General features: G+C 46.6%; 1 protein-coding gene across 2 annotated transcripts in view; it reads right to left on the minus strand.

Moving 5' to 3' along the window:
• ADCY8 (adenylate cyclase 8) overlaps positions 1-11,771 on the minus strand; it is a 123,212-nt gene extending 111,441 nt beyond the window's left edge. For both annotated transcript variants that reach the window (XM_032133490.1, XM_032133481.1), the window contains exon 1: positions 10,780-11,771. In XM_032133490.1, coding sequence (XP_031989381.1) covers positions 10,780-11,712 — 933 coding nt within the window. In that variant the 5' untranslated portion in view covers positions 11,713-11,771. The remainder of the gene's footprint in view (positions 1-10,779) is intronic.
• Positions 11,772-16,889: the final 5,118 nt, after the last annotated feature.

Here is a 16,889-nt window from a genome sequence, read left to right on the forward strand (position 1 = left end):
AATTCCTCTCTTCCAATTGGTGTCAATAAGCTGCTATTACTCTCAGGATTGCAGAGAACATGTAAATTGTCATAGCATCAATCAGAGTGACATTTGACTACATTTTGGAGGTCAAAAAGTTACAGCAACTTGTAAAACTTGTACAATCCTTGGGCAAGGTTCATATGACTTAAGTTCTGCCTAAGTCTCAAAAAAGAATTTTCACTGGCTTCTCTCAAGGACCTTCAGATCCTCGAGGAATCTACCATAAATCTTTCTGATCATTTTGAGGTATACTACACCCTTAATGTTTCAAGAATAAGTTACTACAAAGAATCATAGAATCATTTAGGTTGGAAAAGACCTCTAAGGCCATCAAGTCCAACTGTTAACCCAGCACTGCTAAGTCCATCACTAAACCATATCCCTAAGTGTCACATCTACATGACTTTTAAATCCCTCCAGGAATGGTGACACCACCACTCCTGTGCACAACCTGTCCCAGTGCTTGACAATCCTTTTGAGGAAGAAATTTTTCCCATTATCTAATCTAAACTCCTGGGGAAACTTGAGGCCACATCTTCTAATCCTGTCTCTTGTTACCAGGGGGAAGAGACCAACCCCCACCTGGTTACAGCCTCCTTTCAGGGAGTTGTAGAGAGTGATAAGGTCCCCCCTGAGCCTCCTTTTCTCCAGGCTGAACACCCCCAGCTCCCTCAGCTGCTCCTCATAAGACTTGTGTTCCAGAAACTTCCCCAGATCCACTGGAGTGGACACACTCCAGCCCCTCAATGTCTTTCTTGTAGTGAGGGGCCTAAAACTGGACACAGGATTTGAGGTGTGGCCTCACCAGTGCTGAGTACAGGGGGACAATCCCTGCCCTGGTCCTGCTGGCCACACTACTGCTGATACAGCCCAGATGCCACTGACCTCCTTGACCTCCTGAGCACACACTGACTCATATTCAGGCACCTGTTGACCAGCATTCCCAGGTCCTCTTACTCTTATATGGCACCTACTTTTACATCCTCTCCATACAGGTGGATGTTAGAATCACTGATGATCAGGCTGAAGTAGAATAGAATAGAATAGAATAGAATAGAATAGAATAGAATAGAATAATTTCAGTTTAATGGGATCTACAACAGCTTTCTAGTCCAACTGCCTGACCACTTCAGGGGTGATCAAAAGTTAAAGCCCATTATTAAGGATATTGTTCAAATGCCTCTGAAGATACTGAAAAATTTGGAGCATTGATCACTTCTCTAGGAAGCCTGTTCCAGAGTTTGAACATCCTCTGGGTAGCAAAATGCATCCTAATGTCCATTCTCTGACTCCCCTGATTCAGCTTTGAACCATTCCCACATGTCCTGTCAGTGGGTCCCAGGGAGGAGAGCTCAGCACATCTCTCTCCCCTTTTCCTCCTCAGGAAGCTGTTAGAGAGCAACGAGGTCACACCTCAGCCTCCTCTTCTCCAAACTAGACAAAACCAGAGTTCTTAACTTCTCCTTATAGGACATACCTTCCAACTCTAAAGAGAATCATGTGGAACCAGGTCTTTAAAGAAAGAATAAAGTTAAATGCATGCATTCCCACTAAATTCAATGTATTCATATTTCAACAAAAAATGTGCATGGCTGAAAGAAGCCAATGCAGTATTCCTCTTTTGTTGCATCATAGAAGATGTTGGAATGTTTTACACAAAAATCTCAAAGCAATTGAACATATTAGTCAGAGATTACAGCAGCTGAGAAAGGCAAATTTTCAAATCAAATGAAGCTCTGAAATGTTTAATGATGTGTGTGGGTGACCACAGACCAATGATTAATTAAGTGATGGAATGTGCATGATCCTTCTTCCCAATCCCTAGCTGAAATTTGTGGTGACTATTAGTCCTTCCTCTAAAAGAACATGAATATCTGCACATTAAATTAGACTCATACTGAGCACATGTGGGATGATTTCTATGTCAATTATAAACCTGTCTAGCATGCTTATGAAGCTTATTAATATTAATAAGCATTGGAGTTACTTTCCCATATGACAAGACAATCATAGGATAAAAGAATGTGTATATCTAGACCTTATGCATTATTTGAATAATTTCTGGGAGATCTAAGTAATTTCTTTACCTAAACTAGCTCCAGAATTACATAATCTCTGCTACACGGTGTAATATAACTTAGTTTTTCTGTGCTGACTCATTTTCCTGGTTAATATTATTTCTTCTCTGCATTGTGATGATAGTTATGGATTTATGAATGAGCCTTCTACTGTAGTAGACCTAAAGCAACAGAATAGATAGCACTATCCCTGAACGGCTGCAAGGTAAATGAAGCAGGAGAGCTGGAACAAAGGAGAAATAGTAAAGTGCCTGAAGATTAGATCCATCCAAAGAAATAAACTGATTTTCAAAATTAAGATTCTGACACTGTTGAATTTTTCCATTGATTTCATTAAAGAAGGATTTCTGCATTTTATTTTTAAGGGAAAGGAAAATAAGGATACAGGAAAATACAAAACTGCAGTGATGATTAAATCAAAATTGAAAAATCGAGGTAAAAAATTGTATTAGTGAACTCAGACATTATTTCATTTATACTGGAGGCTACTGTTATCTAGATTAAAACTAATGCATCATACAAAATTATAACACCAGCATCTGGAAGAAGTACAATTATTTGTTGTGATTGTGGAAAAAAAAATTGGCTGGTGTTAGTTTAGATTTTTTTTACACTGATATGCTTCAGCTGCTTCTCAGACTGCAGCAATGGTTAATTAATGAACTCCGCAGCCTTCTTCTCTCCTCTAGGGCTAACTGCATGAAACCTTGCAGCAGAAGAATGACAAATGAAATAGCAACACTTCTTAAAATAGTTGCTAATAAATACAACTCTTATGATGAGATATTCCTCTGTCAGCCAATGGCTGCCTGGCTTTGCACTTCATCCTGTGTACAGTTCCTGATGTTTTTTGTTCTAGATTAAGCAGCACCACACTGATATCTCTGTCAGCAGACCTGGCTGTTTGGAGAGATAAGCATGACAGAGCTCATTCAGAGAAATTCCAAGAGGAGCTGTATGTCCACATTTGTGTTCTCTTTCAGAAGAAATGTGGATTATGAGCAAAACTTTCCCTAAAGAGAGTACTGAGAAGTCATCTTCATGGTTCACCTAAAAATCCTAATATCTATGGGATTCTTTATATTACATTCTGTGGGCTTTAAATCAAGGAACTAAATGAAGTTGTTGGAAGTCTGTGAGTAAGTCAGGCCTTAATAATATCCCTTAGAAAAATCTTTAGTTTCAAGAAATGCCAGGTACTCAGGATTTTTTGTGCTTGATCGCTTTTGACGAGCCAAGTCTCTTCCATCCCTGGTTGGAATGAGTGAGGCTGCTAACAAAATGCTCAAGATTCACTGCAGCACTAACCAAGTGATTTGCATTCATCTCCCTCCTTGGGCCAGATTGAAACTCTACAGTCCTTTGTGCACTGGAGATAGGTACAAGCTGCACTGCACCAAGAACAGAGCAAGTGACAGAACTTGTCTTTGTAAGAAAGGCAAGATGAAGAAAAAATGGCTCATAAGCCACGAAGCAAGGTCCTTGAGCATCTCATTTGCAGACACACAACTACTAAAGTTTAATTCAGAAGCCTACGTTGGCTGCCACCATGCTCTTACAGATCCTTACACAGTATGCAAAAAGGCTCTGGAACTACAAAAAAGAGGGAGTATGTCTAAAACCTCGGTTTTCCCTAGCATTTAGAGAATCACTGTGATGTTTTCCCCTATATAACTGGGCTTTTCAGCACTCTGAAAAGGAGGTTCAAGATTCATCATATCAGAGTGGAGATCAGACTGTACAGTCTGCTGGCTGGGACCTGTGCTCAAGGGACTGATTTAACAACCTTATATAAAACACTATAATATTGACCAAGGACACCTCCAGTGATGAATTCCATAATCAGTTGGTTACAGAGCCAGGTTTATTATTTTTTTAATTTTTCTTTTTTCACATTGAATCTTAAACTTTTATCTTCACAGAAGAACAGTTGTGCTAGGAATGGGGGGACGATTTGCTTTGGAAACTCTCTGGTGAGGTAAGAGAGACAGATTTCAATCCCCTCTGGGGAAAAAGGCATTCAAACCTTGGTCTACCACATCCCAGGGACATTTTCATTACCACATTTTTTTACACAGAGGAAGAGCACAACAACCTTCTCTACTGACTTTGACACCAGACAGGTGGTGTGTGTGTAGTACAGCTGCAAAATGTGTTCCAAGTAGAACAGTGTCCTGTTACCCAGGATGCTGGGTAGGGTGGGCTGCTGGTAACTTTAACATAGAGTTATTGAGGTACTTCATGGGATGCACAGAAACAGAAGCACAGTTAAGGGCAAGAAGGCTACACTTAGAGAAATGTGATCGTAATAGTCTGTGATAATCACAGACTCATTGAATGCAAGGTTGGAAGGCACCTCCAGGATCATCTGGTCCAGCCTTTCTTGGCAAAAACACAGTCTAGACAAGGTGGCCCAGCACTCTGTCCAGATGAATCCTAAAAGTGTCCAGTGTCAGGGAATCCACCACATCCCTGGGGAGATTATTCTCATTGCAAAAATTTTTCATCTTATGTCCAATCTGAATCTCCCCAAGAGTTACTTGTACCCATTAGCCCTCACATTTTCCATATGACTCCTTGTAAAAAAGGAGTCTGATCTTTGTTGCCATCCTTTCAATACCAGAGGGTGAAAATGTCTCCTCTAAGCCTTCTTTTCTCAAGGCTAAACAAGCCCACTTCTCTCAGCCTTTCCCCACATGCCAGGCTTTCCCCTTCTTTGCTCATCTTTGGGGCCTCTCTTTGGACTCTGTCCAGCCGGTCCACACCCTTTTTGCATAGCAGGGACCAAACCTGAACACAGTATTCCAGGCCAGGCAAGTGCTGAGTAAATTGAGATAGCAAATTCTTGATCTCTGCTGGGGATGCCCTGGTTGATGCAGCCCAGCCTCCTGCTGGCTTTCTCTGCCCCAGCTGCAACTAGTCACTCATACTGAACTTCTTGTCCACCAGGACCCCAAGATCCCTTTCCATAAAGCTGCTTCACAGGCAGGCAGATCCAAGCCTGTACTGAAATTCTGGATTATGTTTTCCCAGATGCAATACCTTACACTTGTTCTTGTTGAACTTTACTGGATTCTTTCTAGCCCACTCTTACAGACAATCCAGATCTTCCTGCAGGGTGGCTTCTCCTTTCCTTCCTCAGTTTGGGACCATGGACAAACTTTGTAAGGGTATGCTTGATTCCATCTTCCAGATCACTTACAAAGATATTAAGCAGTGTGAGCCCAAAATCAATCCCTTGGGGACCCCACTTGTGACAGGTTGCCACTTTGAAAAGGAGACATTTTCCACCACACAGTGGGTGCTGCCTTTCAGTCCATTCCCCACCCACGGCACTGCCCACTTGCCTGGACCCATAACACGTCATGTTAACATGATGTTAACAAAGTGCCTGCAGGAACAGAGGGCCAGGCAGGAGCTGAGTAAGGATTTTCAGATTTGGAGTTTCCATCAACGCAAGCACTAATTAAAAAGTATAATTTCTTTTCTGTTTACTAAATTTCAATTTTTATGTGAAACACTCTAGTTTATCTCATGCATAGCCAGATATTCTGGAAATAAGGAAAAGGTAAGGAGACGCTGTTCTACCCTCCACCTTCTATGCCTCCTGAAAAAAGAAGAATCCCTTGAACAGTTCTAGTTTTGCCTCCTTCTCTTCCCTGCTCCAATGATGTCATTGACCGTGTTGAGAAGTGCATTAAGAAGCTGAACTGGAGATGTTTATCCCCTTCATTCTTCTGTACAGGCTAATAAGGATCATTCAAACATGATCTGCTGTGAGCTGTAAGTGCAGTGCTCTCGTATGTGATTATTTTGCATTAGATGTTGCTGTTTTGGAGCATATGCCTCTTTCTAGGCCATGAAAAACAACAAACAAGCAAAAAACAAACCCTTGAAAACAACCCAGAAGTGTTCTGACAGCAGAAAAAACGTCACATTAAATCTAGCAAAGTAAGTTTTACTGAGAACAAGCACACTGACTGTTGTAAGCTGAAACTCACTGATGAAAGCAGGTTTCATTCATGGTTTTGCCTGAGTTCCTACATATTGGAGGCAATTAATCATCAAATTGTAAATATACTTAGTGCATTTGTCCTACTTAGCACAACAATGATGCAGCTGCTTCAGAGAAAAGTGTATCCAATGTTAATCTAATTATGCTGTGACCCACTGATACTGGTCAGGTGATATTACAGGATATAAAAGGAAAGCAGTTCATAATCCAGTCTAAAATCACACACTCAAGTTATAAGTTGCCCACAAAAGACTATGGCACAAAAACACATAGCAAATAATGCTTCAAAATCAAACATGAGGATAAAGGTGGAATGCTTTGATTCTGCTTCTCAAATGGTAGCTAACTTTGGAATGTCCTTATATTTTACAGATTGAATAGATTTTCCACAAGCATTTATCAGAAATTTCGAAGACATGGGTGTGTTTTGCATGTACTCAATACTGATATCTATGATCAGATTTTGGAAAACATGTAGCTGAAATACACATGCAAAAACTGTCAGTTTCCATTGTAAAATTACACAGATTTATCTCTGTAGGGCTCCTTGTGACTTCATGAGCCCTGCCTTTCCCTCTATTAATAACCCTGTGAGAGGATTTGGGGAAAAAATAAGCAGGGAAAAAATTAATTCACAGAACTGCCTAGGCTTGAAAAGACAGAGGGAAAAGAATGATTTTTACCCAGTCTTAGTATTACCAACTTCAAGGTTATTTCTAAATGTATTTTTAGAGTTTTATTTAATACGCAAAATTTAGGACTTGGCTCTTCAAGGTATCCCTTATATATGTGATTTAGTAACGAGAGTAGTCTGTGTAGTCTAACTGACTCTGGTGGAATTTGCTCATGTGAATGAAAAGTGCAAAGGCAGAGGATTAAAATCCAGAGTATGTGTGTAGCTTGCATAATTTCAAGCCTGTCAAAATTCATATCTATATTATCATCTGCCTATGTTACATAACATGAAGGAGCTCTGAGTTGTTTGTTCTTCCCCATATTTCTGAAACACATATGTGGTCTTTGAAATTTTGGATTGCATACATTATTACCCAGGAAAAAGTAAGAATGAATGCAATACAAATAAAACTTTGATTTTGGGGAGTGTCAGAGACAAACAGTACCCCCAGCATGGTATCTGGTCAGGCACACAAATCCATGCGCTGCACTTGTTTACCAATAAGATCTTTTATTTCTCATTTGCTTCCTCACCCAATCTGAAGTCAGTAGTGGTGCAGCCTTTAGCTAAGTCATGGTATCAGTCCCTTTTTCATGGTTTCTCTCAAGCTGAGCCACAGCACATTCCTCAGCATTTCAGGTTGGGGTCAGTTGGGTCAAGAGTGGTCATATCCCCCCAGAAACACTCAACATGTGCCATGATTGAAATTAGTGAGTCTGTGGGGGTTTTTTTTGTTCTTGTTACTTTAAGAAAATCTAGTTTCAAACCTTTCTCCTTCACCTTTTTCTAGGATGCTTGTCCAAATTAATTTTGAGATGCAAGGGAAGAAAAATCAAGTGACATCTTAAGTGTTACTGCAAGAAAAAGAAGATGAACAGAGAGCACTATTTGTATTCATGGTAATGCATGAAAACTACAACAAATAGTGAACGAGGCGGTAGTACTGCATGCTTGTGTGCAGCAATACTAATGGTTTGAACTGCTTGTGAACAAACTTATCAATGAAAACAAAGCTTAATTAAGAGGTTAGGGAGAAACACATGGAAGCAATTGATTTTCCTCTTGTGTAACTGTTGCAACTTCATGAGTTTAGATAAATGTACGGCTGACGTATACCTGCGTGACTGAGAAGAGGATCATGACCATTTTGCCCATGGATGCTTCTGGGTACAGTACTAAACTGATTCCAGGGCAGACATTTTTTTCTGTTCAGAACTGATTCAGTATTTTCCCTGTATGAAATCCTGATTTCAAAAAAATCCATGGAAAACCCATTATTTGTACCATGACCAGAGTTTTACCATTTGCTTTTTCTTTCATTGCATACTTTAATTCCTGGTTTTAGTCCAGTGTAAGCATCTGTCTGCATCCTGAGGCAGAGCAAGATGCTCACAGATATTGCTACATAATCAAATAGTTCATTTAGTCTTGTAAGGCTTCTTTGAAAGGAAGATGCTGTATGTTACCTGAGAAAATAAGCCTTGTGATAAAAGAGAGTGTTTTGCTTGCAGGAGGAAGAGGGCTTTGTTGGCCCAAAGATTTCCTACATAATCTTGATGACACAGTCATTTAAATTCCCCGTGTTCACCTGTGAAGCAATAGCTATATATCCTTCAGCCGCAAAAGCCCTCATTCACTAACGCTCGAGAGAGCTCAGCAATCCTTTGCAAAAAGTAAGAAAATGGTGCAACAATAGAAAGTGCCAAAGTAGGAGTGTGCCTCACCCGGGCACCAGATCCGGCTCCCCGGAGCCCCGGCGCAGAGCCTCGGCCCGCCCTGCAAGGGGGACGCGGGAGGGTGCGAGGCCGTGGGGTCGGGGCCGTGGGGTCGGGGCCGTGGGGTCGGGGCCGTGGGGTTGAGGCCGTGGGGTTGAGGCCGTGGGGTCGGGGCCGTGGGGTCGGGGCCGTGGGGTTGAGGCCGTGGGGTCGGGGCCGTGGAGGGGCGCGGGGCCGCGGGCGGGCTCGGTCCCTGCGGGGCCGCTGGAGGGAGCCCCCGGGCCGCCTTCAGCACCGCGCGGGCGGACAGCGCTCGGAGGCCGCGCTCCGCGCCCCGCGCATCCCCCCCCGCGCTGCCCTCCGCGCCCGAGCCAGAGGCTTTCCGACCCCTCCAAGCTCCCCTGGCACCGGGATGGGAGCCAGCCCCGGGGCGGGGAAGGATCCGGCCTCTCCCGTAGGGACTGGAGGCAAAGGGCCGAAGCGGCGGGCGATGTAAAGTGGTCCCTGGGCAGGCGGGAGCCGGTGTTAATCATCACCGACGTGTGACCAGCTGCGCGGATCCTGTTAAGGAGATTTATATATGTAGTTCATGAAGGCAATCATCTGGCTGGTAATCTCTCATTGTGCACCGCTCCAAGGCAGTTCGTTCACACAACTGGCTGCAAAATGAAGATATTACTATCTCTCCTGGGAAATGTCTGTGGGAAATGTGTGTGTGTATGTGTAGCAGCTAAACAGCTGGGATACTGGTGCGTAATGAGATAGCAGAGCATTACTCATAGCTCCAGGAGAGGACATGGAAGTAAATTAAGAAATCAGCATAACTCACACAGCTTTTGACCCACCACTAATAGCACCAGCAGTGCATGGGAGTAGGACATGGTGTGGCTGCAGTTCATTCATCAGCACATCACCAAGGGCTGGGCAACACCTCTGCCACAGCTCAATTGTCTCACATCCACAGGGCTCAGCCAGGCACAACACACCGGGGCAGCTTTTCCCAAAACAGGGTGAGCCCAATCACGGGGACATGAGGTCAGGCAGCCCACAGCTAACAAGTGCATGTAGTAAGGGGGTGGGGCAGGGGTTTCAGGAGGACCAGAGTCTAAGACAGGTAGATGTGCCCCAAGAATCACAGGCATCAAAACTTCCAGGTGCAAGATCAGTCACTTTCGAGCTGCACATCCCAGCACTCACATGCCACTGACAACTAATTCCTCTGCACCCTCCCTCCTTTCAGGGTTATCTGACAGTACCTCCACCCTTTTCTCCCAGAGTCCATGGAGCAAGCCAAATGGAGATGATAATCTGCTATGAAATATTGGTAGCACTGAGCTGTAACAGTCTGGGAAGTGAAGGGAAAAGGGAGCAGCAAGAATCTCTGGGATCAAGTTGTCCTAATTACCTACTGTTTTCCTGCCTTGCAGGGATACGGGGAGTTTGTTGCATTCTCACTTTTCTGTGGAAGAAGTCATCTGAGTATGAAGTCAGGTGAGACCTGGTTTTAACCCCTAAGGCCCATCCTGACCAGTGCCTCTCAGCAGTCTGCACCAGACAACACTCCGCCATGTAACCAGCACTCTGTCCTAAACATCGCTCATAAGGATTCAGCAAAACAGTGTTTGCCCTGTGACCACCAGCAGAAAAGGGTTCTTAGCGTCCTCTAAGACAGCCTAGGATCTCACATCAAATCTCCTGGGGGAGCTTTGCTCTGGCTTCACTGAGGTTTCACTGGTTTCTCCTTGCAAAAGAGCAGCATGCTTTGTTCCTGTTTTCCCATAACTCAGATCAAGCTGCCCCTCACATTTTAAAAGCACCTGTTCCCCCAGCAGATTCAGAGTTAAAAGGCATGAGCAAGTAAAATGGGAGCACTGGGAGAGTTTGGCTAAGACAGAGTCATCTCAAGCCCCAAACCACTGCTAAAAGTCAGGGAGGGGAAAAATAAATGACCCATCCTCCCCACTTCCCCTAGGAACTTCTCTCCCCAGCGCTCTTTCAAGGGACAGCAATGTAGTGAATATACAAGCAGAGGGGACAGAGTGGTTAGAAAGTGTCCCAACTCCCAGCTTGAGGTGAAACACTGGGATGGGCAATGGGAGACTGAAGAGGAGGAGGCAAGAAGGTTGATTTTTGCCCATGATCTCCTCTCTAGGTAATGAACTTCTGAGCACCTGATTAAAAGGGAAGGGATCTTTTGGGACACCCCACACCTCCTCTCACTCAGGGAGATGGAGAAAGAGGACTGTTCCCACCCTCTCCTCACTACGGTACCTGGTTGAGGGAAGTCACGGCGAACCTGGGGATAACCAGCTGCATGACAAGCTGCAGGACAGAGGTGACCAGTCCAGCCAGGATGGCCCAGGTGAGTGGCAGCGGAAGCATGCTGTAGGTCGCAAAAAGCGTGAAAAGCACATAGCCAATGCCATCCCCAAGGAGGCCACAGCCCAGTCCTGCCGCCAGAATCTGTGTGGCCATGGCCACCCAAGTGACAACACCGCTGTACTGCAGGTAGGTATACGAGGTCGTGTCCTTCCTGACCACCACTAAGGCACAGATCACCACCTCGATGCCAGTGAAGAAGCCCAAGAGGATGCCCTTAATGGGGTCCATGGGAGCAGAGGCCAGGGTCAAGTGGAGGAATAGTAGGGTCAGCTTGGTCAGCACATCCAGGATGTTCATGACCACCTCAGATTTGCGCCGTTGACCCAAGAAGTAGCGCTGGTAAAGGCGCTCCAAGTCCCGAGACTTGAATGAGTTGCGAAGAGTGGGGAAGATCACCCCGCGATACGTATAGCCCCAGTTGAGGAAGAAGTCGGAGTTGCTGGGGGCACAGTCCAGGGGCAGAAAGCCCAAGTCTCCGCTGCTGCTTGTGCCCTCCGGGAAGACTTTGGTGCCTCCGTTGTTGTGGCGCTCGCTGCCCAAACTCCGTCCGGCCGACTGCCGCCGGAGGTGGTGGTGGTGGTGGTGCGGCGGGTGCGGGTGGTGGTTGGGGCAGCAGGTCTCGTCGGAGCTGAAGCCCTTGCCCCCGCCGCTGCTGCTGCCGCCGCTGCTGCTGCTGTGTTCTTGGATGAAGCGCTGCTCGGTGATGTGGCGCACGGCCGTCTGCCACAGCAGGCGCTGGGGTCTGCCGCTGCCGGGAGGAGTCCTGTTGATGGTGTAAAGTTCATCGCTGTCGCTCAGACACCGCACCTCCGAGAGCTCCATGGCGGTGACTGGCGGGGGGCAAAGCACTGGCGCGCGGGGGGGGGAAGGGGCGGGGGGGCACACACCGTCTTTGGGGAGGGGAGCAGGGGGAGGGATAGAACCGCGGGAGAGGAGGGAGGGTATGTCGGAGGGCGGGTGGCGGCGGCGGGGTGGCGGTGCGGGGATCACATTTATAGGCAGGTCCCCGGGTCTGGCGGTGCGGCTGGCGACGGGGCTGGTTGGCCGCCGGGGTCCGGGGGGCGGCTGCGCCGGCTCAGCGCAGGCTGCCCGAGCCCCGTGCCCGCGGCTCCCCGCGGAGCCGCATCCCGCGGAGCCCGGCTGCGGCGCAGCCCCGGCGCCCCTGAGGGATCGGTGCGCGCCCTGCTCGGGGTGATGCGCGGCGGGGAAACCGAGCCGCAGGTCCGGAGAGGAGGTGGAAGAGGGAGGACCGGAGCATCTACGGGAGCAGCCCCGCTGCCCGGTGGGCGATCCTCGGCCCCATCCGGAGGCCGGAGGCACGGAGTTGTGGGGGCAGCCGCCTTGAAGTGCCGGTCACAGCGGGCAGCTCCTCTCTGCGGGGATCCCGGGGCTCCGCTCCGAGGTCTGCTTCCCGGGAGCTGCTGTAATTCCCGCGGTTGCGGTCAGCGGCAGCGCTGCGAGCTCGGGCAGGAGGGGAGAGGCGGCCAGGTCTCGGGCATCCTCGGTCACGGCGCTGAAGCCGCCGGCCGGGGGCTGCCCGCCCGCTTCCCCCCGGCGGCGGGTCATGCCCCTGGCTTACGAGGCTCCTCTGCCCGGGGGGATCTCGGGGCTCCCATCCATCGCAGCAATCGGCTTGCTTGGCAACGGGAAAAAAAGGAGGGAAAGAAAGAAAGAAAGAAAGAAAAGAGGGGGAAAAAAAATCACATCGAAACCCAAATCTAAAAAAAAATAGAAAGAGCGGGGAATGAAAATCCCGCCCTAAACTCAGAGCTCTGGGAAGCCAGATGGGAGCATCCCAACTTCTCCGCAGGTCGGGGCAGGGAATGTCCCGGCTCAGGGGCTTCCCCGGCGGCAGGGAGGAGGAAGGAGGAGCAGGAGGAAGGGGCGAGGGCAAAGCGCAGGGATCGCGGTGCCTGCGGGGCTGCGGGGAGCTGGTGGCGGGCGCTGCCCCGGGAGCCGCGGGACCGGCACGGCGGGACCAGCACGGCGGGACCAGCACGGCGGAGCCGCTGCCGCCGCCGCCGCCGGAGTGGAGCTGCGGGCGGGCGGCCCGGGAGGAGGCAGAGCCCGGCGCGGTCAGCTGATGCCCGCCACGTCGGCGGGGCTGTCCGCACCCCCCCGGCCCGGTTAAAGCAGCCGCAGCCGCGGGTCTGGGAGGGGGCCAGGGGGCGGAGGTTGCCGCAGAGCAGGTCCCTTGGTTCCAGGAGTCTCCTTCCAACGTCACTTTTGGTTTCTCTGAGCTGCTCTGCTCTAGGTGCCCCGGACTGTACCGCATTGCCTGACAGGTGCATCCATCCCCCGCGCTCAGTGAGAGCTGATGCTGCAGCCGGGCATCCCTCTGCCCCGGCACAAGGGAGATCCTCAGGCCTTGCTTGGAGCGAGCGCATTTGCCCAGGGTGGGGGAGCCCTAGGCACCCCTCCGCCTCTGCCTGGGCAAGTTCAGACCCTCTCAGAAAGGTTCTGTCACTGCCAGGACTGTGGCTCTGACCACACTGTGTTAAGTGTGTGTTTGATGATGCTATCCTGACAGCACTTACATTAAAGATACTGGAGAAATAACAGAAACTGTCCCAGGCACAGAGCCTGGAGTTAAAGCCAATCCTCACTCCCCATGCTGGCAGATGAAATTGCTCCTACTCCTCTGCTTGTGGAGTCACTCTATGCCAGCAAACCTGGATGTGTTGTGCACAGTGGCACAGCCTGGAGAAGGAAAAGGTATCTATCTTTACCTCCTCCGTTCCCCCTCCGCCCGGAGTAAACCTGGTTAAAGTGTCTGAACCCTGTCCTGGGGGAAAGGCTGAAACCTCCAGTTTTGGAGCTGAAACCATGCTGCTACAAGCAGCTGAATCAGATATAGCCTACAGACTAGACTATGGCAAGTTAAGGGAGAGGTGTTTTCTTTGTGCTTCAAAAGACAAGAGTGATGCCTGCTGAACTCCTTGATATAAATATGCAGCTGCCTTCTGACAGCAGCAAGGATGTGTGAGGACAGAGGCATTGCCTGGAAGGGAGCTGTGCTACTCCACTAGGAGCTCTGGCTTGTTGGGAATTGGGGTACTTAAAAATGGCACGTGATGCTTGACTTCCAGTGGGCCTAAGCCTCCATGAACACTCCAGCTGTTGTTGCTTAATTCACCTTTTTTTATTATTATTATTGTCAGGAAGACATGGCAATTTAGGAAGGATTTCACTGATTGTTTCTATATTTGCACTACAATAGATTTGGGGACTCCAGCCAAGTCTGTGTCCCGCGTGTGATGCAGGTTTTGCACAGATATGAGCAGAGGAAATTCTTGTTCTCCAGAGCCCAGATAAGGAAAGAGTGGCATTTTTGTGAATAGAGATGGGTCTTTCCTGCGGTTCAGCATGACCCGGCTTAACCTGGAAAGGGTTAATACTGGTTTCACAATAGTAATAGAGACATATCCATGCTCCTAGATAAATCCCATGGAAATTGTAGCATTACTTCAAGATGAAAATGTTACTATAAGCAGAGAAATCTTATATAAAGACTTATATATTTCTTTCATAATAGAAATTATAATTGTTAGTGCTATTACCCCAAAGCACAGAAAGAAAGCATCTTTCTCATTTAGATCGCTCAACCTAAATCATGATAAATCAAAGGAAAAGGAAACAAATATATAATTCAGCTTAAGGAGACATCCACTCAGAAGAGATAAGATGAAACCAAGATAGGTACATTTCAGTTCTCTAAAGTTACTGTGTGCACTGAATCACAGTGCTGGCAGGGTCCTTTGCCTCATGGCAGAGTGAGCTCTACTCTCATCATTTCTCCTGTGATAGAGGCTCTGTACCACCCCAGGCAGTCTATTTTTATGCTTCTCCATCCTTATCTTTTTCATATCTAACCTGAACATTCCTTGCAGCATTCACTAAGCACATCACTTCTTGTCCTGTCCACCATGAACAGGGAGAACAGATTATCCTGGCAGTAGCCTATACATATTTAATGAACGTCTCTTCCATCCATTCTCTCTTCCCCTTTTCATTGCTTAGGCTAAATAACATAATTTCTGCGATTTTTTCACCCCATGGGTCACATTTTCTAGGACTCTGGTCTTTTTTGTTTGTTCTGGATTATATACTCTTGTTTCATGATTTTATTTTCTTTCTTTCTTCCCCCTCTGTGAAATTCATACAAGTCAACTTGGTTCTACAGCAGAAAGTTGTCTTGTATCTAAGACTACCTTTTCTGATGTGCATTCCTATTTATACATCCTGGGACATACCTGTTGTCCTCCCAACACAGGCTTATCCAGAACAGTTGGCCTACTGAAACTTTGCTGTCCTCAAGGCCTGGGCAGGTGTCACTTGCTCCATATGTGCACAACAGCCTACATGAAGTATCTTGCATTTGCCCTCACTGGAATGCATTGTTTTTTCCACCCTGTATGCGAAATTTGAAATAGAACATGTTGAAAACTAAACCTGTCCTCCTCCATGCCAGCAGCCCTCCCCAGCTCTGTGCCATCTGTGTGTTTGGTGAGCCTACTCTCTCTTCAGTGGTGATGGCAAAGCAGTGCAGAGCGTTTAGGTAACAGTCAGTGTGTTCATTTCTTGCACTTATTTCTGAGTCAGCCACAGAAGTACTGGGAACCTTTGTGAAGGGTTACTGAGAGGGGACAAGATCTGAGCATTAGCACCCACTGCAGCAATGCTCTTGGATCTGCAGAGCAAGGAGGAAGTCTGACCATCCTGGGGAGCAGGAGGGGGATGATCCTGCCTAAGCCCAGGTTGCCAATGCAGGCTGGATGAGCTGGAGGTCCAACAAGGTAAATTCACACATGCACACAAAGCCCTGTAAGTCCCAAACTCAGTTGGCACTAGATTAATACTGTGTATTATTCAGTTTTTGCTGCTATTGGATTTCTTCTTTTTTTTTTTTTTTTTTTTAATAGAGCTAAATGACTTGGCAGTGTCACAAAATCACTAAAAGCCATTTAAAAATAATACTGTCACTAGAAGGCTCTTGAAGGATGAAATCAGGCAGAATTCATTCCTCTTCTGTCACCTGAAAGTTTATGTCACACTCCTCTCCTCCTTCCCCCTCTCTACCCACAGCAGTAGCATTTATGTACAGTTTAATGTTATGATATTTAATCATGCAAATAATGATCTCATTCACTTTAGTGGGACTATTTATGTCCTCAGGATGGCAAACCTGGCACCATGCTCTGCAATGCTCTCTAGGGTTCTGCAATAAAGATGGCTTCGTATCCAACACATTATGAAGGAACACTTGTGTTATTATTCGTCTTTTTTATTTAAATGCAGATTTGACAAAACAATTCAAAAAGGAAAAGTGAACAATTGACACAAAGCCACTGTATCTCTTCATGCCCACATGAAATGTGAAAGTTGAGTAATGATGAAAATGATGGAATATGAGCAAATTAGCTTGGAATTGTCTCCTTACCTGTTTGGTGGTTTGGCTTTTTCTTCCTAAAACTCTGTCTTTCTTTTTGTTTTCCTCTTCTCCTTGGCAACAATTCAAAAATTTAGACATTCTAAGACTACCAAAAAAAAAAAAAGAAAAAGGAAAAAAAATTGAAAAAAAATTCTGGCACTGACTGAGTCTTTTAAAAGCCTTGTCTATCACTTTCCTCAGATGAATGCATATACGATGTCTTGTACAAAAGCAAACACAGGGCATAAGGGAATGGATTGAAAATTGTAACACTGGTTAGTAAAAGCATTCAGACTAATTAATGAAGGCCATGGTAAAAGAAACACAAGGCTTCATGGACTGAAACATCAGAGAGAAAGGGGATGAGGGCACATAGCTTAGCAGATGATGGAAAAAATCAACATTTGCTGTGCTTTGCAAATAATTTATTTCAGTACGGTAAAAATATCAATGAAATATTTTAAAGTTTGCTAGCAATGAAGCTAAATTATTTCATACCCCAATGATACCACAAAGAAAGCGAAAATAAGTAAAAGGACAGCAAGAAATACCAATTTTACTGCTTCTC

This window comes from Corvus moneduloides, chromosome 1 (genome assembly GCF_009650955.1).
Source record: "Corvus moneduloides isolate bCorMon1 chromosome 1, bCorMon1.pri, whole genome shotgun sequence".
Lineage (NCBI taxonomy): Eukaryota > Metazoa > Chordata > Aves > Passeriformes > Corvidae > Corvus > Corvus moneduloides.